This window comes from Myotis yumanensis, unplaced genomic scaffold, assembly GCF_028538775.1.
Source record: "Myotis yumanensis isolate MYYU_CA2020_CCGP unplaced genomic scaffold, mMyoYum1.0.hap1 SCAF_18, whole genome shotgun sequence".
Classification (NCBI taxonomy): domain Eukaryota; kingdom Metazoa; phylum Chordata; class Mammalia; order Chiroptera; family Vespertilionidae; genus Myotis; species Myotis yumanensis.
Genome location: NW_027223769.1, coordinates 26758756 through 26786552, shown reverse-complemented (window position 1 = coordinate 26786552; position 27797 = coordinate 26758756). Strand labels below are relative to the sequence as shown.

The window sequence follows — 27797 nt, the reverse complement described above, 5'->3', positions numbered from 1 at the left end:
CAGGACGCTGCGGGCCGGCTCGCCGAGCGCAGGGCAAACCTCTCCTGAGTGACACCTGTCACGTGTCCCCACTGGGCGCCATCCCCAAATCACGGAGTCCACGGGCGAGATTGGAGGGGGTGGGCGATTCTGATTGGTTAAGTGGATCTCGAACCAGGACTACGTCCTGAGGCACAGGCGGGGAGTGGGCGGGACTTTAAACAGAACCCCTCGTTTCATTGGTGAAAAGAAAGCATACCAAGAAGTGGTCGGAAGCGTGATTGGCTGTGGCCAGGATCCCTCCGACGGCCTTGTGGGTCCCGGTTACGGAAGCCGGGGAGGGCCGAGCGCCGGGTCCACCTGGAGGAAGTTAGCGGCGGAAAGCGGGGAGTGGTGTAGAGCAGGTTATCTCAGGCCTCATGGCGACCGTGGGAGCGAGCGGCAGCGATGGGAAAGGGCCAGGGGTGGAGACCCCCGTCACCTATTACCGTTTGGAGGAGGTAGCGGAGCGCAACTCCTCGAAGGAGATCTGGCTGGTGATCCACGGGCGAGTCTACGATATCACCCGCTTCCTTAACGAGGTGGGGCCCGGGAGGCGGGAGGGCCCTTGGAGCTGCGGGGTGAGGGGTGGTCGGGCCAGGAAAGGCCGCCAGGGGTGCGTGTCGGAGGGGAATGGACGTCCGGCTGAGGGCGGTAAAGCGTTTGCCAGGGACCACCACCCTCTGAGGGGGGAGCCGGGGGCGGGGTGGGGGGTTATCCACGTACACACGGCCAGTCAGCACTGAATTCTGGTGCCTTGGGTAATACCGTGCATTGCTTACCAGGTATCGAGCACCTACTGTGTGCTGGGTGAACGTCAGCGTTGTGATCCCCATTTTACAGAAGGGACAGCCGAGTCCCAGAGAGACTGAGGACCCCCAAGGCCGCACACTGCCTCCGCTCTTTTCACTCTGCCTTCTGAAGTGACACCCTTTTTGTTTCTCATTTTCTTGATAAGAAGCTGAGATTCACCCCTCCCTCCACTATGCTGCGTTCATTTTTTTCTAACTTGAGTTCCCCTTGAGGCCAGAGGGTCCTGAGTTGACCTCTCTTTGGCCGTTGACTCAGGTTCTGACATCCTCTTACGTTTTCAAGGTGTTCTGTTAGATATTACATAAGTCCCCTTTGAGATCATGGTACAACCGAGTGATTTTTTTTCCCCCAACCTAAACCTAGAGGTTTATTTGTTTAAACTAACTTAATTGGGGTGTAATTTGCACTCAATGAAGTGTGCCCACTTAAAAGGTAAGTAAGTCTTGACAATGTGTTCGCCCATGTAATCACAACCTCAATTTTCGCCACTCTCAAGAGTTCCCTTTTGCTATTTCGCAGCAGTCATTCCCTGGGCCCCCAATCCCTGAGGCTTTGATATACACATATTTTGTTATATATTGGTTTGTACCATTTTATTTTGAGCAATAGATGAATGTCCAAGGAATTCTTGCATAATGTAACCGAGAAAAAAGTTCCTCTCTATTAGTTCTTTGAAGCAAATATACAAGTTACTTTTTCTATTAATTTGGGGCCTAGGGAGGAAAATCTCTACATCCTGATTCATAAGCCTATAAAAACCTTTAACACGTAAAATTTCCCTCAAAGGACATTGTTTTTAATAAATCTTCCTAGTGACCAATACGTTAACATAAAATAAAGTTTAGTCACTTCTTGCATTTATATGGTGTATGGCATTTTATGTGTTCAAAAGTACTTTCCCATTATTTCATCCTCAAAATAACTAGCTGAGAGTGCCTGGGGTGGTAGTGATGTTTTCGTTTTTGTTTTTTGCCTTTTTTTAAACAGGGGGACAAGAAACAGGTTCAGAGAGATTTGGGTCAGCCAGGTGATTGGTGGCAGAGTCTGGTTTAGATAGATCTTGTCTACATGGATGTATTCAGATTCAGATTTTTCTTGTCTACATGGTATTATTTCAAAATTCTAGCCTTAGCTATGTCCTTTGGTGTGTGCCTCACAATAAGTTTCAGTTGTGGGGTGCAACCTGTTAAAGCATCGTTCATAATGGGTAGGTAATAATGTTCTCCATTTGTGGATTTATTTTCCCCAAGTTTCTCAGGAAGAGTCAGTGCTTGTAGGGAACTTTAATTCAGTCTTGAGTAGTGGTTGCGGGCCTGATGTACTACATGCTGATGGAGCCAGAGACATCCCAGGTGTGCCAAGGCTTCTCTTAAACCTTGAGCTGCAGATCTTTACCTGCATTTCGCCATTTTACTTTCCTGTTCTGTAGTCTCTACTCTTGTTTTCTTGTTCATTCCAAGCCCATTCATTCATCCACTTACTATTCACATACTTATCAAGTGTGTGCTATGTGCCAGGTATTGTTCTAAGTGCTGAAGCTACAGCAGTGGATAATTAAACACATGCTTTCATGGAGATTACAATCTATGGGAAGTGGACAATAATCAGAGTAAATAACTAAAATGCATGCTATGTTAGGTAGTGGTAAGTGCTCAGAAGAAAAGTGAAGCAGAGAAGAGGAGGATGGGTGTATGTTGGGGTGAGGGTATGAGGATGATTTTAGGTAAGCTGGCGAGAGGTGGCTTGAGTAAGACGATGATGACTCAAAGGCCAGCAGAAGTTACGGAACCAGCCATGTGGAAATCTGCAGGAGGGGCATTCCTGGCAGAGGGAGCAAGTTCAGAGGCCTTGAGGGAAGAATGTGTGTTCTGTGTTTGAGGAACAGTGTGGCGGGTTAGAGTGGCTGGATAGCAATAGATGTCATCAGGATCAGGGGATAGCAGATCAACTTTGCAGGTTTTAGAAAGGATTTTGACTTTTGTTTTGCGGTAGAGCAGAGGAGTGACATGATGTGACTTGATGGTTTAATAGTATCACTCTGACTGCACTGTTGAAGGAAGGCAAAGGTGGAATTGAGGATCCCAGTTTATTAAGGAGGCAGGACAAGAGATGGTGGCTTGATGGTGAGAAGTGTCAGATTTTGGATGTGTTATGATGGTAGAGCCAGTAGGATTTAATGATACATGAGAGGAAAGAGTCAAGGATGACACCAAAGATTTTGGCCTGAAGGTCTGGGAGAATAGGGTTTTTATTACTAGTAGGTAAGAGGGGAAAGACTTATGGTATTAGGTCTGTTTTATTTTATTTCTTTTTTTTCAAATATATTTTTATTGATTTCAGAGAAGAAGGGAAAGGGAGAGAGAGATAGAAACATCAATGATGAGAGGGTATCATTGCACACCCTTTACTGGGGCTCGAGCCCACAACCCGGGCATGTGCCGCAGGTCGACGTTCTATCCACTGAGCCAAACCGGCTATGGTGGTATTAGGTCTGTTTTTCAGCCAACTGCTTTCACATTTTAAATATAATTTGGAAGGATTGGGAATGGGATGTAGAGAAATTAGAGCCAGGTACCTTTCTTCTGGAACTCAGGTTGATTTTATTTTTGAATAAATCATACAAATATACAGTGAAAACCCTTCCAATCTGCCTAAAGCTACCTACTATTGTTTGTGTTTCTCCAGGTTTTTGTTTTGCATATGTAAGCAAAAGTGAAATAGTCCCTCCCACTCTTATTTTTTAAAACAGAAGGTAGTGTACTGAACGCACTGTCTGTGCCTTGCTTGTTTACTTAACTGTACCTATCAGGAATCTTTCCACATCGATACCTGTAACACTTCTTACTTTTCACAGAATTTGTTGTCTGGGTCGTCATTTATTTAAGCAGTCTCCTATTGAGAAACATTTGGGTTGTTAGTAATATTTTGCTATCTTGGCCCCTCCCCCCAAGTGAATTCTGTTGTGAGCCAATGCACATACAATAAAATGTACAGATTTTTTAAAAATATATTTTTACTGATTTCAGAGAGGAAGGAAGAGGGAGAGAGAGATAGAAACATCCATGATGAGAGAGAATCATGGATTGGCTGCCTCCTGCAAGTCCCCCACTGGGGTTCGAGCCCACAACCCGGGCATGTGCCCTTGACCGGAATCGAACCTGGGACCCTTCAGTTCGCAGGCCAACGCTCCATCCACTGAGCCACACCGGCTAGGACACGTACAGATTTTTATATGTAAAGTTCACTGAGTTTTGACAAAAATCTCACCTGTGTAATCATCACAATCAATATATAGAACATTTGTAGAACGTTTGCCCTCATTTAACCATTGATGATTTAGAATACTAGAAAACTGTATGCACTCTTTTGCGTATAGATCTGAGATTCATCTCTGTTTTATTCTATGTGTCAGCAATTTGTCCCTATTTATTTTTATTTTGTCGTATAATATTCTAAAACTTGTTTATTAACCTATTGATTAACATTTGAGTTGTTTTCATTTTTTTGGCTATTATGAATAAAGCTGCTATGACCTTTCATGTACAAATCTTTGTGTAGACATATGTTTTCATTCCTTTTGGGTAAACGTCTAGGAGTGAGATTGCAGGGTCATATGTTTTGTTTAGTTTTAACTTTTCAAGCAATTGCGAGAACTTTCCCCAAAGTAGCTACGTCATTTTATATTCCCACTAGCAGTGCATGAGTTTTCTAGTTTCTCCCCATCATCATTGACACCGGGTATTTGTCATTTTACTTTTAGACATTCTCGTGCTTTTCATGGGTGTGTCCTGGCATGTAATTATGGTTTTAACTTGCATTTCACTGATGACTAATGTTAAGTATCTTTAAGGGCTGATTGGCCATTTGTATGTCTTTTTGTAAGGTGTCTGTTCAGTCTTGCCCATTTTTTAATTAGGTTGTTTGTTTTCTCATTATTGACTTGAAAGTGTTCTTTATATATCTAGATGCAAGTTCTTTCAGTATATGTATTACGAATATATTCTTCCAGTCTGTATTTAGCCTTTTCATTTTCTTTTTTTTTTTTTTTTTTAAATATATTTTATTGATTTTTTACAGAGAGGAAGGAAGAGAGATAGAGAGTCAGAAACATCGATGAGAGAGAAACATTGATCAGCTGCCTCCTGCACACCCCCCACTGGGGATGTGCCCGCAACCCAGGTACATGCCCTTGACCGGAATCGAACCTGGGACCCTTCAGTCCGGAGGCCGACGCTCTATCCACTGAGCCAAACCGGTTTCGGCCTTTTCATTTTCTTAACAGTGTCTTTGAAGAGAATTTTGGTGAATTGTATATATGAAATAGAATTCTAAAGGCAGAGTGCTGGCTTTGGGGTTTATGTCTGGTTCCGTTTCCTACTTAACCACTTAATAGTTGTGTAACTTTGTGCAAATAAGCTCTGTGAAGGCCTCTCCCATCTGTAAATTGGAGATAGTAGTACCTATTCCACAGGTTTGTTGTTGGGACAGTTAATTTAGATAATTACTGCAGACTTATCATGGTACCTGGTATAAAGAGCTCAGTAATGTTAGTGGTTATTTTCATTGTTAATAAAGTACATTTTCCTGCCGCATCTTTTGAGTGCTTACTAGTATAGCAGATGCTGTGAAGATTCAAAGGTGAATTAGCTGCCTTGGACTTAAAGGGAGGATGAGATCTGTGTATAAGTAATTGTGGTGCAGGGCGAAGCGTGAGCTTGCCTTCGGTAAGACTGAGAATGCAGGCTCTTTTTGATGCATCCCTAGAATATCTCCTGAAAGCTTCAGAGTTTAACTAATAGCAATTCTTACTCGATTTCTCCAAGGCTGGTCAAAAGAATGCAATTTACATATCTTGTGGAATTAACAAATCTATAGAAAGAGTACTATCTTTCCTTGAGCAATCCCAAGTGGTGACAGCCCTTAGGGAAGACTAGGAATAACATGAGGTGACATTTAACCTCCAACACTGTCCAGGTGAGAGGCCCTGATCAACAAGTTGATTTTTACTTATTTTGTATGTGGGCTTCGGTGCGCATGTACCAGAGAGGGCAGGTGGGAGGGAAAGAGGGCATAGTACTCCCTGGATCTCACTGTGTTTCAGGTGCCATGTTATGTTCTAGAATACAGCCATATTCTAATCTAGACATAAGACAACAGTCCTCCCTGTTCTAATGGAGCTTACTGTCTAGTGGGGGAAGAAGGACATTAAATAAGTAATTCAGACTTTGGGTAGTGGTGACTTTGTAGGTGGCACCCCTGTTTTATTTTTAAAGATTACATATATTTTTTATTGATTTTAGAGAGAGAGAGAGAGAGATAGAAACATCAATGATGAGAAAGATCATTGATTGGCTGCCTCCTGCATGCTCCACACCAAGATCTAGCCCGCAACCAGGGCATGTGCCCTGACTGGGAATCAAACCGTGACCTCCTGGTTCATAGGTCAACGCTCAACCACTGAGCCACACAGGCTAGGCTACTAGGCTCTTTCTAATCCAAAGGCAAATACCTATGAACCTTTACTATTTCTTCCTGTTTCCTACCCAGGTTTATCATCTTTCTCTGCCCAGTCCTCTTCAAAATTTCCTAACTGGGATTCAAACTGGTGACCTTTTGGTTCATGGGTTGATGCTCAATCACTGAGCCATACCAGCCAGGTGCCCTTTCTCCCCTTTTATAATGATACATAAACTCTCATCCAGAATAACTGGATCTTTAGTTGAGTGGCTATAGACAGTACATTGATTTGATTTTTTTTTTCCAGTGGATTTGATATATTCCGAACTCCAGACCAAGAACCTCTCATTGTTTAGTGGCATTAAGTACAGTCATTGTTTAACCCATCTTTGGTCATCTAGAAGGTACTTGAACCCAGCAGTGTTTCAGGGTCACCGATTTCCACTGCTCAGTATTAAGAGATACAGAAGGCTTGCAAAATCTGTCCTGTCCCTGAGTAGTCACTCTGAAAAAGAGCATTTGAGTCAAGTTTTGACACATTTGTTCTTTATGTCATTCTGTCGTTGCAAAATGAACAACACAGGGAGATTTGTTTTGCTCATCCATAGTTTTTAAGTTTTCATTAATGAAAGTTATTACTGTTGTAGAGGAAGTTATAAAGATACCAGCTAAAACATTTTACGGGGGGCGGGGGGGTTGTATCTCAAGAAAACAAGCGCTTACTGCGGTTAGAACTCAGGCTTGATTGCACATGGTAATTAACTATAATTGAAAAAAAAATTTTTTTAATATATATTTTATTGATTTTTTTACAGAGAGGAATGGAGAAGGATAGAGAGTTAGAAACATCGATGAGAGAGAAACATCGATCAGCTGCCTCCTGCACACCCCCTACTGGGTATGTGCCCGAAACCAAGGTACATGCCCTTGACCGGAATCGAACCTGGGACCCTTGAGTCTGAAGGCCGACGCTCTATCCACTGAGCCAAACCGGTCAGGGCAAGAAAATTTGTTTATTTATATATTTATGTATGTATTTATTTATTTATTTTTATTTTTAAAAATATATATTTTATTGATTTTTTACAGAGAGGAAGGGAGAGGGATAGAGAGCTAGAAACATTGATGAGAGAGAAACATCGATCAGCTGCCTCCTGCACACCCCCCTACTGGGGATGTGCCTGCAACCAAGGTACATGCCCTTGACTGGAATCGAACCTGGGACCCTTTAGTCCACAGGCCGACGCTCTATCCACTGAGCCAAACCGGTTAGGGCTTAATTTATTTTTTTTAAATACATTTTTTATTGATTTTAAAGAGGAAGGGAGAAGGGTAAAGAGAGATAGAAACATCAGTGATGAGAGAGAGTCACTGATCGGCTGCCTCCTGCACGCCCTGCACTGGGGATCGTGCCCTCAACTCCGGGCATGTGCCCTTGACTGGAATTGAACCTGGGACCCTTCAGTCTGCAGGCTGATGCTCTATCCAGTGAGCCAAACCGGTTAGGGCAGAAAGAAATTTTAAAGCATTTAAAAAATAGTCCTTTTCCTAAATGCCACCCAGCACATAATCCTCATTTCCTCTAATTTCAAACATAAATGCGAGCCCAGCTCAAACCAGAAGGATCCTTGCTGCATGCTCACCAGCTCATGCATTCTCTTCATTCTGAGATGCTCCAGCTCAAACAAAAGGTACAAGGTGAAGGGCTACTCCAAGTTCCTAGCAGAGCTAATCCGTGCTTGGTCTTAAAAAAATAGAGATCTGTAATTCCTATTTGAACATGCTTTCAAAGTGGAGATCTTTGACCATGAGTTCCTCTTTGACATAATCTAGTGCCCACTGGTGATCCATTAGCTCCAAAACTTCCCACTTTGTCTTGAAAATTTTGTTGGTGTCTGCTGCATGCACGGCCATGGCTGCTCCAACATTGCTCTTGCGTCATTTCTGATTGGTCATTGTCATTATCTTGGCCCAGAACCAAAGAGAGTAAATGCTCTGAAGCCCAAATACATAGCAGAAGTACCAGGATGCAGTTAATGTGAGTAGTTTGATTCCTTGCAGTAGCATAGACTTAAAATAGGGTCAGTGGAAATACGACTTTGGTTGTAACAAAGCTTGAGAATGTCTTGTTGATCCATTTACCAAGATAAGAATCATGGGGAGGACATTTGTTAATTCCCTTTCATTATGCCCGTGAGCATAGGAGAAGGCGGTTCTATTTCCCCATTATTTTATTTTTTTGAAAAATATGTCCTCTGGGTTGTTGAAGTAATATTTCCATGTGAAGAAGGACTGCATGGGGATATAATTTCCATTTTACCTAATTGTGCTTTGAATTAGGATTTAACTGTCAGATCCTTGCTTCTGAGTGAGCTCATCACTCTGCTGCAGGGCGGACACACAGGGGTGGGTCATTCACACAAGGTGATGATAACAATGGGCAGGACCACCCTGAGATTCCTTGAAATCTTTGTGTGTCTCAAACCATCTGTATTAAGACCACATTTGGGAGCTATTAAATGTAGGGCTTTTGGACCACTCTGACCCCCTGGCCTCAGTGAAAAAAAAAAAAATAGGCTATAGAACAGTATATACTGTATGAATTCACTTTTGTAAAAACACAAAAACCTTTATCACTGCCTAGTACATAAAATAGTACCACCCGGCTGGCATGGCTCACTGGTTGAGCATCAATCTAAGAATGAGGGGGGTGCACATGCCCGGGTTGGGGGCTCAATCCCCAGTAGAGGTCGTGCAGGAGGCAGCGATCAATGATTCTCTCTCATCATTGATGTTTCTATCTCTCCCTCTCCCTTCCTCTCTGAAATCAATAAAAATACATACTTAAAAAAATAGTAAGTACTAATATTTATGGACTAATGTTTGAAAAGATTGAGTGGATGTATGGGAAAAACGAGTATTACACACTAAAAATGTTCATTGTACTTATTTCTGTTGTAGTATTTTTTTTGTTTATAAGTGGTGAGAGATTGTTGAAAATGAAATATTTTGTCATAGAAAGAACTGTGTAGGAAGTCATAAATTTAATCATTCCCTGAAATATTTCAAGCCACTAATAAGTTTTGTTATCCTTTTACTCTGAAAAGCAACATAATAAGTTGGGATATGTCATAAAGGAAAAATATCTTTCATAGTTTAGGTACTTAGACTAAACTGGGACACAATTCCAAAGCTAATAGCTTAATACAGCTGAGAGGTTTCAGATGTAATAGCAGATGAGTGGTGGCTATCTATCGGGCCCCATTTACTCTTTAAAACAGCAGGCTTAAATACTGGCATGGGAGACAACACACTGGCTGGAGACCTTTAGGAGACAAAGTGGAAGTAATTCTTATCATCAGGGAGCTCATAGGCAAGTGACTATGACTGGGAGGTTACACTTATATTTATGTTTCAGCTGAATTCATCTTTAAGACAGGGATGATCATATTAGTCCTGCCAAAAAGTTTATAAAAAGAAACTACTTAACAGCATTACTTGAGAGTTCAAAAATACAATTTTAGATAATATGTCAAATAATTTGCTAGTTGTAAGTAAATGTTTATTGAGTATTTACTTTAGGTCAGGGACTGTGCCAAATCTAACTTTTAAAAGATTATTTATTTTCTGGTCCTGGCTGGTGTAGCTCAGTTGGTTGAGTGTTGTCCTGTGCACTAAAAGGTCGCCGTTTAATTATCAGTCAGGGCACGTGTCCAGGTTGCAGGCTGGGATTCCTGGCAGGGAATGAGCAGGAGGCAGTGATTGATATTTCTCTCTCCCTCTCCTTCCTTCTCTCTCTAATAAATCAATAAAAACATTTAAAAATTTATTTTCTGAGTAGGTAATACTTCACTAGGTGAAACAATTTCAAAAGGGTCTGTAGTTTAAAGTCTTTCTCCCACCCTGTCCCCCAGCTACCGCCTTCTTGTTTCCAGGGAATTTTTATGCATATGCACACATATATGTATCTGCTTTTTAAAATCACAGATGATAACATTATACAAATTGTACTCTCTCTTCTTGAGTACAAAGTATTTCATATCCTTATCTCATTTAATACAATAGTAGTTAAGATAGGTACTCATTATCTCCATTTTACAAATAAGGAAATTAAGCTATCTAAATTTCTTCATTTGTCCAGGGTCATGCTATAGCTTGTAAGTTATAGTAGTAGATAGAATCTACTTTCTACTACTTATTTATTTAACTTTTTGTTTTGAAACCATTTCAAACTTACAGAAAAGTTGCAAGAATAGAATAAAGGATTTCATGTATTTGTTTGCCCAGAGTCTCCATTCAGGTTTCTGTAGCTATCTCAATAATGTTGGCAAAAGAAATCTACCCAGGAGCACACACATTCCCAGTTATTTTGTCTCTAGCTCCTTCAGTCTGGAACAGTTCTTCAGTCTTTCCTCAGCTTTCATGACCTTGATATTTTTGGAGATCAAAGGTCACTTGTTTTGTAGACTATCAATTGGCAGTTATCCTAGGTTTCCTCATATTGTGCATTTTTGGCCAAAATACCATGGAAATAATGCTGTGTTCTTCCCATTGCATCCTATCAGGTGGCATACAGTGTTGATTGGTTCCATTAAAGGGAGAGAAGGGAAAAGAGGGGAGAGGAAAGTAACTTTTATTGGTTTGCTTTTCAGAGAGCCCTCTGTTCAGTAACTATCTTTCCCTTGTAGCATCCTGGTGGAGAAGAGGTTCTGCTGGAACAAGCTGGTGCAGATGCAAGTGAAAGCTTTGAAGATGTAGGCCACTCCTCTGATGCCAGAGAAATGCTAAAGCAGTACTATATCGGTGATGTGCACCCGGTAAGAACCCACTGGGCTAGGAGTGCTTATGGGGAGGAAAGCTCCGGAACAGCCACAGAACAATGGAAATTCATTCAACCCAGCCATCAGGCTAAATTTTCTCCAGAATCACCTGGCCTCACTGTGCAACGATACAGCGTCTTGTGTGTAAAGCGACACATGTAGTATCTCTGAAAAGCTAAGGAAACTGATTGTGGATGTCCTTGTTTAATCGATTGACTGATTTTTGTAATGTAATTAACAACATCTCTACTTAATATAGTGGTTTGGTTGCTCTTGCAAATTCCTTTCTAAAGATGGTAACTGGACTTTTTAAACCATACCATTCTAACAAGAGACCTTGATCTGCTCAGGGTCAGGCCTACCCTTCTGCAGACTCTGATGTCTCTCAGGGAATTCGTTTCCATGTTCCAAGGTCAGAAACAAGCACATGTGAGCATTCGTTGGGATATGTCTTAAAATACTATTTGTTTTCCTCTTTTAACAGAATGACCTTAAACCTGAAAGTGGTAGCAAGGTAAGAAGTCCTCTGTTTCTCTTGTGTTTCAAGTGTTTATATGTCTACTTACTCACATAGAATTGCTTTTTTAAAAAATATCTTAATAAGAGAAGTGTTTACTTTTCCCCCAAGCAAAAATCCTATTTTTCAGGAATTTGGACTCTGTACCATCTCAGGAAAAAAGAATAGCTGAGTCTTGAACAGTAGGAAATATTTGTTCATGTTTCTATTTAATTTTTTTAAAAAATTGAAACTCTAACACCATGCCCTATATGGTTTTGAAAGAAATTAGTTTATGAGCTCTGTTGTAGAAAATAATTTATTAGTCTTACATTAAATAGTGTAGGTGATAATAATTGCGTCTGTATTGGAAAAAGAATTGAAAAGTTGATTTTTCTCTTACAAGTCTTAGAAGGCGTTATAGATGGAAGTAATTGACTAGAACAGGCCTTTCTGTCCCTAGTTCCCAAATTTAATCCTTTTACCTTGTCGTATCAGATGGGCCCAACCCTTCCCATTTACTCAGTGAGACGGCAGAAACCTTAATGTGCACTGCATAATGTAACAGGAAGAAAATAGGAAAGCCTTTTTTGCTTCCCACAAGCTGGGTGGTTCACCCCCTTTCCTCCCTCACAATTTCCCTTGATTTCTGTCCATCAGATAGATAGCTATTACACTACCTTCTGATTTAAAGGGACAGCAGTTTAAAAGTAGATGCCTAGGACATCATGGGGGTGATGCTCCTTCTCCTTTCCCCCCTTCTACCTTGTTCCTTCCCTTTCCTCATTGAGCTGGAATTATTGAACATGTTTGACACAGCAGTTCAAGTTGGCCTAGACACAAGAATTCTTTCAACCCGAGATTGCTTGACAATGTCTGCCATCTGTTGCCCTGCAATTAGAGTGTGTAAATTAACTCTCTGTCTTGCTATCCTCTGCTACTCTGAACTGTTGAATTGTTTATGAAGGGGGATGAAATGGTTCTTTAAATGCTTTGTGAGCACTGTTGGTTTGTTTGTCCTCCCCTCCTAACACATATACCATCCATTCTTGAATCCTCACTTTTCTAATTCAGAACAAATTTGCCTCTGGCCGAGTGGCTCAGTTGGTTGGAGCATCGTCCCATACACCAAAAGGTTTGGGGTTCGATTCCTGGTCAGGGCACATACCTAAGTTGTGGTAGGCAACCAACCCATGTTTCTCTCTCCTTTCCTCTCTTTCTAAAATCAATAAAAAATATCCTTGGGCCGAAACCGGTTTGGCTCAGTGGATAGAGCGTCAGCCTGCAGACTGAAAGGTCCCAGGTTCGATTCCGGTCAAGGGCATGTACCTGGGTTGCGGGCACATCCCCAGTGGGAGGTGTGCAGGAGGCAGCTGATCGATGTTTCTCTCTCATTGATGTTTCTAACTCTCTCTCTCCCTTCCTCTCTGTAAAAAATCAATAAAATACATTAAAAAAAAATATCCTTGGATGAGGATTAAAAAAAAGAGAAAATTTGAACTAGCCTGGTTTTGTTTATTGACTGTGTCGGGGAAACATTGCTCTCAGAGGTCAACATTTGATTCAAGGGATAATCCATTTGTACAAGAGATGCACCTTGTATCTGGGAGCCGTGATTCACTTCTGCACAGGAACCATGAAAGCACCCTTTCTATGAAAACAATAGAGGCCCTGGCCTGGTAGCTCAGTTGGTTAGAGCATCACCCCAATAACGCGGGTTCAATCCTTGGTCAGTGCACATACAAGAATCAAACAGTGAATGAATAAGTGAAACAACAAATCCGTGTTTTTCTCTCTCCCTCTTCCCCTAAAATCAATCAATAAATTTTTTAAAAAATGGGAAAACATTTTTGGAATTAATAATGTCTAGAAGTCTACAAATTGCTTCTTGTTGCTGTTTTCCTTTCTTGGTAATACAGTATGTAGTAATAGGAATGGAGAGTGGTGATTTTCAAATTCTGCTCTTCGTGCCACCTCTATTGGATCCTTTGGCATGTTTTCTGAAATGTATATTTCCTGGGCTTCCGTTACTACTGATTCATCATCTCTGGAGGTAGGACTTTGGCATTTGCCTTTAAAGTAACCCAGGTAGCCAAGCACCAGATTTTTTGCTGAATGATATGTTGGTCTTTTATTAGGAAACATGGGGAACTTTTATTAATTCTCTTCTGTGAAAAGCACTGTCTGCCTTCTATAGGTCAAAGAATTAAGGAGAGATGTTTCAGTTAAATTAAAACTGTTGAGGCTTGGAACCTTTTGTAATAAATATAGAAAAAGAAACCCTTTCAGCTCACCAAATTCTGTAATAATTTAAAAGTCTCCAAATGTAGTTTGGCTCCTGCCTGGGTTAAACTGATTAAAGGCAATGTTTTCAAGAATCTGTTTTCCTCCTGAATGTTATACCCAAAGGACAGTCTCCATTAAGAAGGGAGTCTGGCCGTTGAGTGGTTCCAGTCACACTGCTGTACTTCAGCAGTCAGGCGAGCAGAAAAGCCTTTTGGGAAATTTTCAAGACCACCTACATAGGTTGTCATAGAGCTGTAGTTTAACCTGATTTCAGGCCCAGGAAGAAATTCTTGGTCCCTCAGATTTATTTCTTACAGAGGTTTTAAATAGGCACTTCGGTGTCTAGGATGTAGGTGTCTCTTTAAAAAAATTTTTTGTCCCAGTTTAAATATTCATCATGAAGATATAGATGCAATGTTAATTTTATTAATACTTTCTTTTGGTTAAGAGTTTCTGAACCTCTATAAATAAGCCATTTTTTAAAAAGCCTGCCTTATGGGATAGTTCTTATTTTACTTCTTCTCCCTTCCTTTATTTCTCTACCTTTCCTTCCACAGCTCCATATATCTTTCCTGTCTGAAACTCCTCTCCACCCCTCAGTAACAAAAGACAACAAAAAACACCCAAACATTGCTATTTCAGAGTATAAATCAGGAACCTTTCCCCAGATTTTTTGAAACTACCTTTCATACTGTTTTTGCAGGTAAATAATTGATGGTTATCATTGTTTTCTTTTGAGATTATAATGCCTGAGGTTCAAGGCCCTGAAATACTAAAACTGAAAATCTTAGAAAACAGATCTGGCAATAGATAATTTTTTTTACTTGCTTCAGTCAAAGATAATTAGCTAGTTAAAAAACCTCTTTGTCTCTGTGACTCTCCCTTACTGGATCAGTCCCCATGCTGAGAGCCATCGACCTTCTATTCATATTTGACTTAACATTTTTCTGATCTGCTTTTGGTTATGAAAACTTGTCTTGGAAACAGACTTAGTGTTTTCTGTACCAGTTTGCCTGCCTGCTGACTGTACTGCACGTAATCTAGACACCTTGTGGTCCACGAAATCTCTCTTTTGAGTATGCATTTACTTATTGATTAGCTGTTTTATCACTGCCATCAGTTCAGGAGATTAAAGTACATGCATATGCTCTCCTGACCAAAAAAGCAGCTACCATGTCTCATTTATTCAACAGATATTACCTACTTGACAGTTCACCTACTTCACTAGTCAAATCTCATTACAATGACGAGACCCAATAACTTGACCAAAGTGATTCCCTCTGGTCCCCAACCATTTTCCTGTTTACTTTTCCAGAGAGATTCTGTGCACACATAAGTATAAATAGGTTGATGGATAGATGGATGGGTGGATAGATTGTTCGATTGATAGATAGAGCAGCTATTGCTTCCTTAAAAAAAATCTCATAATACTATTCTGCACCTTGCTGCTGCTTTTTTTTTTTTTAAATATATTTTATTGATTTTTTTACAGAGAGGAAGGGAGAGGGATAGAGAGTTAGAAACATCGATGAGAGAAAAGCATTGATCAGCTGCCTCCTGCACACCCCTACTGGGGATGTGCCCACAACCAAGGTACATGCTCTTGACCGGAATCGAACCCGGGACCCTTGAGTCCGCAGGCCTACGCTCTATCCACTGAGCCAAACTGGTTAGGGCACCTTGCTTCTTTTTACTTAAACATTTTTATATTAGTGATTGTTCCTTATCAGTTCATAAAGATCTTCCTCATTCTTTCATTTTTTTCTTTTATTTAAAAAAATTTTTTTTCCTTCCTCATTCTTTTAAATAGATATTTAGTATTTCATAGACCAAAGTTTTAATGAAATGACATTTGCTATAACAGGATTTGAGCTGTTTTTTTTAAAAAAAAAACAAGATTGTCTCCATAGAGACTTAAACATTTTTAAAAAGATTTTTAAAATTAATTTTTAAACTTAAGTTTCACTTTTGAAATCCAGTAAATTTCACATAATACTAGAAGCAATCCACACATTGGGTTTAAAGTCATATACATTTTTTTCTCCCAGATGCTACTTACTTGTGTTATGCATACAGTTTTCTATTACACATACATAACATATTATCCATATATAACAGTTTATCTTCTCTTTTTTTTTTTGAGACTAATTCTTTTTTTTTCTTTTTTTAATATATTTTATTGATTTTTTTACAGAGAGGAAGGGAGAGAGATAGAGAGTTAGAAATATCGATGAGAGAGAAACATCGATCAGCTGCCTCCTGCACATCTCCTACTGGGGATATGCCCGCAACCAAGGTACATGCCCTTGACCGGAATCAAACCTGGGACCTGCAGTCCGCAGGCTGAAGCTCTATCCACTGAGCCAAACCAGCTTCGGCAGTTTACCTTCTCTTATGGGAGAAAAGGATACATTGCTTATGTAATGTAGTTATTGGTTACGTTACATTAAAATTTTCCTTTTAAGAATTCTTGAATATTCCTATCATACTTACAACCTAATGGGGAGGTAGAAGTCCTGTACATGAGTAGTGATTGCCATTTACCAAAGAATTTTGTCAGGTTACTTTGTTCCTGTTTTTGTCTAACATTTGTATTTTGTACATAATCTTTTGAAATAAATCATAGAATGTAATGGCAAAATCACTCTTGAAAGACCAAATACCCTTTGCTGAGGGATCTCCAGGATTAATGTCTTCTTGTAGCCTTCTATTTAGAAATGATACGTAGTTTTGCAAAACAAGGTGTTAGAAGACAAGGTAACATTCATTTTAAATCAGCCCTCCAATGTTATAACAATTTTTTCCCTCTTAGGTCTCTGTAGGAATCATTCTATGAGTGTTTTAATTTTAATTTTTCAGTAATGTCATATATATTGTATCACAATGGGTTCTTGAGAGAGTTGTGTAGAAATCTGTTTTAGAGGATGTTTTTCATCCTTGAATTTTGCCCCTATTGACAGGGAAATATTTTTTCCTTGACTGGGCTGACTCTAGTGATATATGCTCTGAAGACAGTAATTGTTAAACCGTATTCTCATCCAGAAAGAAATTTTAGTACACTAGAAGCCTGGTGCATGAAATTTGTGCACTCAGGTGGGGGGGCCCTCAGCCCGGCCTGTGCCCTCTCACAGTCCAGGAGCCCTCGGGGAATGTCTGACTGATGGCTTAGGCCCGTTCCCCAGAGGGGAGCGGGCCTAAGCCATCAGTCAGACATCCTTAGTGCTGCCATGGAGGCGGGAGAGGCTCCCACCACCACTGCTGTGCTCGCCAGCCGTGAGCCCGGATTCTGGCTGAGCGGCTCTCCTGCTGTGGGAGCGCACTGACCACCAGGGAGCAGCTCCTGTGTTGAGCATCTGCCCCCTGGTGGTTAGTGCGTGTCATAACGACTGGTCTTTCCACCGTTCAGTCGATTTGCATATTAGCCTTTTATTATATAGGATTAGAACCTTCATGAGAAGGCTGTCCTCAAGATCCATTCCACATTTCTGTGTCATTGTTGGGATTAAAATGTTGAAATCATGTACTTTCAGTACTTAAACTTTTTACGTTGTAAGATGAACCTAATACTAAAATTCATATAGTGATAGCTCATGGTAAAAGTCCATTGTATTAAGGAGGAAAAGTCCTCTCCAGTCGTGTCCGAGGCCAAAAGTTCCCGAGTTGTTTTTCATAGGTACTGGCCACATAGATACCAATGTGTTCTAAATAAAAAGCTGTAAAAACTACCAGACCACCCAAACACTCATTAAATTTGCTGAAGGTGTCCTGTGGCTTAAAATCCACTTCTAATTTTAAATACTTAGAATCCTCTTGGAATAGCAAACACCCAATTGAGGAATTAAAACATTAACTTCTTGTATATATTATAATATATTTCTTTTTTATTTAAACCCTTGAAAGTCTGAATGTAAACTATTTAGGCTAAAGATACACTTATAATGCCCCTTCTGTATATTTTAATGCATTATAATCATAATTCACATCGTTACCTATGGTGACAGAACACCACTTTTTAAGCATGTGTTCTTCTCCCATGTTAATTTCTGTTCATTTTGAACTAAAATCAGAGTAGACTTAAAGCAGTTTGGTTGTTTGGAAGTATATTCCAAACTCCTTGGAGAATAAAAAAAACATGCATATTAATTACTTAGTAAGTCTTTGGCTAGAACTTTGGATTTGATCTGTTCTCTTGTAACTAAAATCATATAGTACTGCAATTACTACTTTCCATGCCAGATCCAGAGTAGTCACTGTTCTCTTTTCCAAAGATCTTGCGTGTAAATGAAAATGTGGGCAAGAACATAACCAGCCAGAACACCCAAAGGGATAAATTAAAGTCAGTCATAAACTGTAGGAATTTTACTTAAACATTCCTTAGATTCAGCACAGAGCTTTGGAGTGGAAATGAGAATTGGGAAACTGTATAGAAAGCCAGAAGGGTGGAGGTGAGGGAAGGTTTTGTGTTAATAGAACCTTCTTTTTTTAAAAAAAAAAAAAATTTGTAAATTTAAAAATAACTTATTTTGTCACTTTTCCAAACTTGGCTGAGGTACTTGGCTAACTAAGAGCAGTGTCTTAAATAACTCTTTCATTATAGTTGATTAAAAGTGGAGTCACTGTAGTTTGGCATTTACTTGGCTGTCAGTATCTTAAAGAGAAAATATGCCTCTTTCTCTTTTCTCTAATGTTAGGAAAGTTGGTCTTTTTGACTCCAGGGAAGGGTTGATCTTTTTTTTTTTTTTTTTTTTAATTATATATTGATTGATTTTTAGAGAGAGAGACTTCATTTTGTTGTACCACTTATTTATGCATTAATTGCTTGATTCTTATATGCTCTGACTGGAGAGCAAACCCACAACCGTGGCATATAGGGACAGCACTCTAACCAACTGAACCACCCAGCCAGGGCGGGATGGATTGATTTTCAAACAGGGGTTGAAATATTTAGTTAAAAAACATCTACATTTAAAATTTGATTATTGCATATTAGAAACTTACAATTTCAGCATTATGGTTTGGTTCTCTTTCTCTTTTCTCTGTTTGTTTACTACACTAAGACTCACTCTAGTTAGCACACATATAAGGTTTTGGTTATAAAAGAGGCTAAAAGCATTGAAATCTAGAGAATCCATCTATATGAATTATATATACGGCTTTTATTTATTTATTTATTTTTAATATATTTTATTGATTTTTTACAGAGAAGAAGAGAGAGGGATAGAGAGTTAGAAACATCGATGAGAGAGATTGATCAGCTGCCTCCTGCACGCCTCCCAGTGGGGATGTGCCCGCAACCAAGATACATGCCCTTGACCGGAATCGAACCTGGGACCCTTCAGTCCGCAGGCCGACACTCTATCCACTGAGCCAAACCGGTTCGGCTATATATGGCTTTTAATGTGTTGCAGATTAAACATCATAATACATCTATTACTCCGTAGTGCTGTCATGTAAACCTTGAAAATCATCCCATTAAAAAAATATATATACTAACTCCATAATTTTTGTTTTACAAATCATTGGTTTATATGTGGATAAAGCATAAAAGACCATGGACATTTTCTTGATGGAATTTAATTATTTCTTGACTGCTATAGTGGAAGATTTTTAAAAGGCAACATTACAAATTAACTTGGTCCACACACCATCATCACTAACACTACCTTCCAAATTTGTAAAACATTTGTTGTATTTCTCAAAAGTTGATCTGTGACATGTTTTAATTAGCCCAATTTGTTCTATTCTAGTAGATATGACTCAGATAACTGTAATCATCAAGGTCTTAGTGAAGTGTAGTAGTATATTAATATAGTTTATCTAAAAATTTTTATTGGAAATTTTACTTGCCTATAGGCTAATTTCTTTCAGGTTTGGGGCATGTATTCATTTGCATGACAGTGTCTTGGATATATGAAATTAAAACTCATTTCATGGTCTGCTCTAAAGTATCTAGGCCAGTATGTAGGATTTTTGAAAATCCTGGGAGAATACTGATATGGGGGTTAAGCAGAGTTAATATTCTGTCTTCACACCCTGGAGTGTTTCTACATATTGGCAAAGATGATATTTTGGGCAGCAGTAGCCTATACTAGTGGGTTATTGTCCTCTGGCAGTAAGAGGGTCTTTTGTAGTATACAGTTAATTAATAGAATCAATAACTTTATTTGATATTTACTTAAATTGAATTTAAAAAAATTATTTACAGCTTTATTAAGATACTAGAGGCTGCGGGGGGGAGGGGCGGGCTGGTTCCCTCAGCCCGGCCTGCACCCTCTTGCTGTCCTGCACCCTCTCGCTGTCCGGGACCCTGTGGGATGTCCAACTGACATTCTGCTGTAATGGTTGCTTAGGCTTTTATTATATAGATAATTCGGATCCCATCCAATTCACCAGAATTTTGTTTTTAAGGGTTTTCAGCAACCATAATCACAGTCTATTTTGGAACATTTTCATCATTCCAAAAAGAAACCCTAAACCATTAGCAGTCATTTTCAATTTTTCTCCAACTCTTCTTCCCCTGAGCCCTAGGAAACTGGTGATCTGCTCTCTGCCTCTAAATTTGTTTATTTTGAACATTTCATACCAACGGACTTATATAATATGTGGTCTTTTGTATCTGGCTTCTTTCGCTTAGCATAATGTTCTCAAGGTTCATCCATGCTGTACTAGTAGTATGAAGTGTACTTCATTTCTTTTTGTTGTCAAAATTTTGTTTTTAAGGTTATTTTGATATTTTCTTTCCATTTACTTTATTCTTCCCCTTTTCATTATGAAATAAGCCCTAAGGTCTCTAATCATAATTATTATGATTTCAGAGAGTAAGGCAGTTCATTTCTGTAAGCCACAAAACAGTCAACTCCATGCTATAGAGCATTTCACAGTTAATTTATATATCACAAGACAACACTTTATTTTTAAAATATGTTTTCAGAATATTTAATCGTAGTTACTGCCAGTGGCAAGCCCTACTAAACCAAATGTATCGCTGTGACTACAAATTGGTCCATTTCAATATAATTTTATCAGTAGCATTTTTTTTTCATCTAAAGAATGTTTAGGTCATTTCTTTATGCTTTCATTAATGGTTCTTCACTAAGGAATACCAGTATATTATCAGAAATAAAATTCCCAGTACTCCCATCGCATATAGATTTGTAGACATCAAATTGCATGAAAGGTGAAGTTCTGTTATTAGCTACAGAGTTCATATAGTTATTCAAGAAGATTTATGTACTCTGTTAATCTTCATTCTTTTTGTTTTGTCATTTTTGAATATGCATCTTCTTCAGGACCCTTCGAAAAATGATACATGCAGAAGGTTAGTATCCCTTTAATTCACTTCATTCTGCTCAATATAATGTCTGGCAAGAGGTTCTCCCATAAATCTACATGTATGACGTAACCAAAGAATACTGTTTGACAGTTAATTCTTCTTTTGGCCAAAATTATTGCACATTCAGAAGTTCCTTAGCATTAGCAAAATTAATTTTTACAGTCTTAATCATTTTGAGTAATCTCAAAAGAAGCCTTGAGTAATTTTTAGATCAAGTTGGAACCACACTCAGTAAGAGGCTGTGTGTGTGGACAAGTAACTACTATTGAGTCAAGCCCAGTCTCTGCAGCTCAGCTGAGCTGTGCAACTTCCACTTAAAACGTAAAGTCACTTAATCCTCCCAGTCACTCTTTGTTTTTTTTAAAACAAAGCTACCTGGTTTATATGTTAACCTTGTCCAGAGCAGCTTTTGCCATACTTAAATGTACAAAGTGCTAGGCATGTTTAGGCAAAGAGAATACTTTTTATTATTGAACCTAAGCTGGTTTTATCGGCTACAAAATCTTTAATACCAAAACTGCATATGTCTTAAGTAGACAGGCAGCCAGGTCATTTGGGTCATGGAATTACACCTTTAAACCAGCAGAGCTAATAAGCTCTATTAGAGAAGAATTATTTTAAGGAGAATATGACTGTTCTGAAACCCCTAAGGAAAATCTCTTATATGACTTTATTAGAACTAGTAACATGTTCAGTGTGTGTGCATGTGTGTTTTGTAATTATTAGTGTCCAAAGTGTGTGTGTGTGTGTGTGTGTGTGTGTGTGTTCAGATTTATTAGTGTCCAAACTTAACTAGAAATTAATAGGATGGGTTTGGAATCAGACTGCTTTACTAACTTCACTCTGTGATTTTGGGTGCAAACTTGTATTTCCTATGTGAAAATGAGACTAATAGTAGAACCTATTTCATAGGATTGTGAGGATTAAATTTACATGTGAGGCAGTTATTGCCAATAGTTGTATTAGATGTTAATGCTTCTAAATTTGTAATTATATACATATAAAATGGTGGCTTTTTTTTCTGTTTTAAAGCGTTAAATGTAGAATATGGAAAAAACAAAGCACAAAGAAGAAAAATTTAAACTACCATAATCCCATAACCCCAAAGAGCCATTATATAACTTTGTAAAAACAGAACCCAGATATTTGTTCTTCTCCAACTACTGTGTGATAAAAGCAGTTAAAATTCCCAAAGTAAATCAGAACTCTTTTGCTCATTTAAATATTAAAATGTGAATGTTGAAAGATAGTGAATGTTTGGTGTAAAATGTTCATGATGTTGTTGCTTTTCCCCCCAACTTCTAGTTGCTGGTCATACTGGATTTTCCCCATCATAGGCGCCATTCTCTTAGGTTTCCTGTACCGTTACTACTACCCGTCAGAAAGCAAATCCTCCTGAGGAGGCCTTGTCGAAGTCTGGAAAGCAGATCCACTTGGGAGTGGAAGCTAGAGACTTATTTGGAGGCTGCAGCGGTGCCCTGTTCTCAAATCCTTCCAGTTGTATTCTCCCCCCCGGAGCCCAGACGGTTGGCTGTGCATCCACCGCAGAGCTGGGGACAGGGTCCTCCTTCCTCAGAGCCTTACTCCCGAAGCACCTGCTCACTGTTCGGTGTCCTGGCCAACGTTTCCTGTCTTCACTGGTTTTCACGAGCATCTTTATATTTCATTGTTTTCTGTTAATAACTGCAGTCCATGTGCCCTAGCGACATTGCCCTTTGGTAAAAATGCCTGCTTTCCAGTACTTTGCACATTAGCATACTCTACTTTTGAAGCTTTTCTTTTTCCATTTTTCTTTTACGTAAATATTGTTATTTTAAAATTTGACTTTATTTCATTGTTTGTCAAAAGGAGTTTAATTCATGAAGTAAGTTGTGCATTTATAACTTAAAACACAACTGCCAAATGACCTTGGTCCTTGTTCATATTTGTTAAAACTAAAAAGAGCCATGTGATCATCTCCCTCCCTCCCGAGCTAGTTCAGCAGGTAGCTCTTGCCACCGTCTTGTCCACTATGTGGTCCTGAACAGAATTATGCTTCCTTCCCTTTCATTTTTTGGAGTGGAGAGAAACAGGGAAAGAGAGAGATGGATTGGAGTGATAGGGCGAATTCATAGCAATCTTCTCTCTGAAAAGTATTGAAAAACGCTACTGTAGGACAGGAGTTTAGAAAAAGCACCAGACTTCATCCTTTACTTTGGTTTGGCACCAGTTTCTAGCCACCTTTCTTATTTTTCCTTTCCCTCAACCATCTTTATTGGTAAAATACAAATTTGTAATTATCTCTGTAGAGCTTTACCAGGAATTTTTGCTGATTTTTGGTGTATTGATTAGCAAATTTTTTATTTCCTGTTTTAATGAAAGTAAGAGACTCCAAATTGATCAAAGGTACAGTATATGATCTTCTGTTTGCCCAGTGAAATAACGTCCAGTTGAAAGGGGGAGATAGTGACAAAAGAATGTTTTCCATTTCATCTGCATTTTACCTCCATGACTGCAATTTGTGGTTTTGTTGTTTTTCCATTTAGAATTTAAAAACTGGTAGGCTTTTTTTTTTTTTTTTTCCTCAGATGAGTGTTTCATGAAGAGTAGATTATTACCGAGAATTGTGTTATTGTTTCTCGTTGGTTCAGGGATTTCTTTGGCATATTTGCCTTTACATGTTTTTTTCCCGGTGGAAACACCTGAGGAGACAGCACACTGTTTCCTGCCAGCCACTGCTTGTGGTGATTTTTCTCCCCATCGTTTGAGGATTACCCGTCTGCTGCTGAGCCATTGTCATATGCAGCAGGGAGCAGCGCAGTTCAAGAAGAACCATGGGCCCTGCTCAGTACCTCCTCCTGCTTCCTGCTTGCCAGGGATTTGACAAGACAGGAAACTGCCCAGCATAGTGTCTGCCCATGCAAACTATTTAAGAAAAAGTTCAACCCAGGTCTTGTATCCTGTGATTTAGCAATTGACTGAATCGGAATTCATTAAAATAATATTACCCAATTTTGCACATTTGGATATGACACTATCGAGTAATGTCTTGGGATTTCTGGCTGACTTTTATATTTCTTTTATGATAATAGTCAAGCTTCTATCGTTAGAAAATGTTTTGTATGTATTATAAGATGCCTCTTTAAGACAATTTATTAAAAAAAATCTTTATTTATTATGTAGCAAAAGTGTTGGAACTACTGATGCTCCTTCATTTGAAGGCAAGGAAGGGTTGCCTTGAATAAGAATTGGTATATAATTGGTATAAGTTGGATGATTGCACGGGACTATATTGGGATAGAAGTAAAGAACAAAGGAGTATTGAGGAGTTGGAAAGGGAACATTCGAGCTAAAACTAAACCGGAAGATAACTTGGATCAATCAAAAGTGTGTTGGTAGTCTCCAAAAGTGAATGAAAAACATCTGGTTTGTAAGAAACATTAAAAAATGATAGTCTTAAGAAAATTGGTGCTTTTGATATTTTAGGGTAAACACCAATGCAAAAGGTATGTTTTTCTATTTCATATTGGTTGTCTTTTCCTGTTTATATCTGGACTCAGAGCCAGAGGAAAAGATTTTCAGACTTTGTCTCTACCATCTATGAAATTCATCCAATACCCAGGACTGCTTTTGAACTGCTGATATGATGTCACTTTATATTATAAAAAACATACTTTTGGGCCCATTTACTATTCTTCTTCTGCCTACATAAACAGCTGAAGTGAAAGGTGGAGTTTGTGTGAGAGTTTGCAGAGGTTTTTCTAAACAATAAAGTAATACAGTATGTTAGCCAAATCCATCAAAAAGGACTTTTGTTTTAAGAGGTAGACTCGAATTCTCGAAATAGTCTCAACATTGGTAGGCCATGAAAACCTCTCTGGAGCAAGTGGGGCCTGCCCCTGTTGGCTGGCCGTGCCCCCTGGAACTGGCCTCGGCTGTTTGGTTGTTTATTCCCAAGGACGATGAGCTGCAGCTGCGCACCATACTGTACACGTAATGGCTGGGGATCACAGAAAGCAGATGAGGGGAAAATTGTGCCACCGAATTAGGGATGTCCCAGGTCTCCAAAATTTCCTGGCCCCCTGACTCTTAAGAATTTTGGTTTCAACATAACTTCTACATTTGTAAAGACAAGAAATATTGTGTCTAATTCTTGAGTATTTAAGCAGAAACAAAACCCCATTAGAACCTATAATTTGAATCTATAAAGTTCTCTGAACAGTCATAAATGTGTATGTTGTGAAAGAAGAACATTGGTGAGTTTAATAGTCATTTAGTTCTGATGGGGAGCAATGAAAAATGCTTTTTACAGGCCAGGTATAACATTACCCATGGTATCTCGTGCTTAAAATCTCCAGTGATAGCTATCTGGTTAAATTCCATTTTAGGAGATTAAAATGCAGAATGTTAATGTTTATTACTCCTTACCCAGGAGAAATGGGTCCAGACATGTCTTGTCTCAGCGAGAAATTGATTCCTTTTAAACCATCTCATTCAGTTGCCAGATATCACAAAAGTAATGGGGAGTTTGGTCACATTGGGCTGTTGTGCTCTGAAAGAGCCCGGTTTGGAATTTGGGGTGATTTCAGAGGGAAGTTCCAAGAAGCAGAGTGGTGTTTAAGTCACCTACCCTACGTCTAGCCTCTCACTCCTGAGTTTTAGGAGCTGCTCTTTGCCTGCATCTATATTCTACATTTGCTATTTTGACAAAACATCGTTATGATTATTTGACTTCCTTTTTACTTCGCCCTCGACTGTGAACGAGTAATATTTAACATTCCTTTTGTGTATTCAATAATGGAGTTTGTTTACCTATTTTATTTCAACATATTTTGAACAAAGATCTTTGTCTTTCTCTGCTGGAATGTGCACACAGTGAATGTTTGTTAGGGCTACACACAATAAAGATACTGTTTGCCTTTTCTTGCCCTGACTACGGTTATTTAAAAAAACACGCACACACAACTCTTTTTTAAAAGTGGAAGTGTTGGCTTTGTGATCTTCAGGTGTTCTAGAAGAAAATAATTTGAGAAGCATGAAAGTCACCCGTTTCTGTGCTAATGCTGTGTTTAGTGTCATGCGGTGGGGAATCCTATGCTGCAGCTCAGGATTCCTGCTGCAGCTCTTTCCTTGAAGTGAGTGGCTCGTTTGATACTCAGGAGGCAAAGATCAATACTTGCTGTATTGATGGATGGAAAGGGACCACCAGGTAGATACGTTCGGAGTTCTGTTTCTACTGAACCCGTCTGCAAAGGAGAAGCCAGTACAAGGTAATAAGATTCTGTTATCTGCAATGCCAGTCTTTAAAATGATTGTTTTTCTTGGCAATAGCTAAACTGTTGGGGAAAATTAAACACCGAGATTGAAGTTCTAGTGATTATTTAATAAAACAAGGGAAATAAAAAACCATTTTTCTCATTACTTTCAAAACCTACTGGTAGCCTTGTAACATTACTAATGAGACACAGTTCACGAGGGCTTCGTTACTTCACCGTCACATGAATTGGGGATTGCTAACAGGAAAGCATAGTCCATTCTTATTATGAGCTTTTGAATCTAATGTGTAACCTACAGCCATAATAATTCATATTACTGCGTTCTTCCTGGTCCCGAGTATTTGGCAGGTGCTTGACAGATCCTGGTTCCTGAAAACCTGAGGTAGAAGAGAGTGATTCCAATTATGTAAATGTAAAGGTAAGAAATACCAGTCTACTAAATTGTCAGTAATTGTAGGTAACGTTGGTAACCTAACTTTTAACTAAATAGAAGTCTATACTATGTATTTCAAGGTCCACCCAGCTTAATTGCATATATTACTAGCATTTAAAAAACTTAATCCTTTTACGAAGCATTATGGAGAAACTAGAGTTGCTTTCAGCTGAAACAAGAATGTAGTTGTAACACTGTCATTTATGTGACACCTACCATGTGCCATGCAGGGCCTTTGATAGTTTACAAATATTTCTGCTTTCCCTGTAGGATCCTTATGAGGTAGATGGGGGAGAGGAGTAATCCTCAGAGAGCCGCTTGACTTGCCTGAGGCCACACAGCTAACTGAAGAGTCATAGTTTATACCCAAGTCTAGCCCTATACCTCAGTTTCTACTGTTGGTGGTTCCATATAAAAACTAAGCTCAAACTGTGCCAAATAAATAATATGTTCAGCCCTAGCTGGTTTGGCTCAGTGGATAGAGCGTCGGCCTGTGTACTCAAGGGTCTGGGGTTCGATTCCAGCCAAGGGCATATGCCTGGGTTGTGGGCTAGATCCCCATTAGGGGGTGTGCAGGAGGCAGCCGATCAATGATTCTCATCATTGATGTTTCTATCTCTCTCCCTCTCCCTTCTTCTCTGGAAGAAAAAAAATGTGCCCAGTAGATCTAATGATTCCCATATAGAAGTTTCTGTGTCTGATTAATAAAATGAAACTAATAATGCAATCATTTCCTTAAATTGTAAATACTAAAAAACAGCTAGTGTCTTAGTTGTTGAAGAGAGTCATATTGATTAAATAGAAACAACTTATTTATTTTTTTTCAAATATATTTTATTGATTTTTTACAAAGAGGAAGGGAGAGGGAGATGGATAGAAAGCTAGA

The 27797-nt window shown here is 39.1% G+C and overlaps 1 protein-coding gene and 1 pseudogene across 1 annotated transcript; one reads left to right on the top strand and one right to left on the bottom strand.

Annotated features, from left to right (window-relative positions):
* Window positions 1-303: 303 nt before the first annotated feature.
* Window positions 304-26125, top strand: CYB5B (cytochrome b5 type B). Its single transcript, XM_070397891.1, has 5 exons — window positions 304-560; window positions 10977-11105; window positions 11593-11622; window positions 21180-21208; window positions 22529-26125. Exons 1-5 carry the CDS (start codon window positions 399-401, stop codon window positions 22620-22622), a joined length of 444 nt encoding a protein of 147 aa, XP_070253992.1. The 5' UTR covers window positions 304-398; the 3' UTR covers window positions 22623-26125.
* Window positions 8017-10840, bottom strand: LOC138997282 (ER membrane protein complex subunit 3 pseudogene; annotated as a pseudogene).
* Window positions 26126-27797: the final 1672 nt, after the last annotated feature.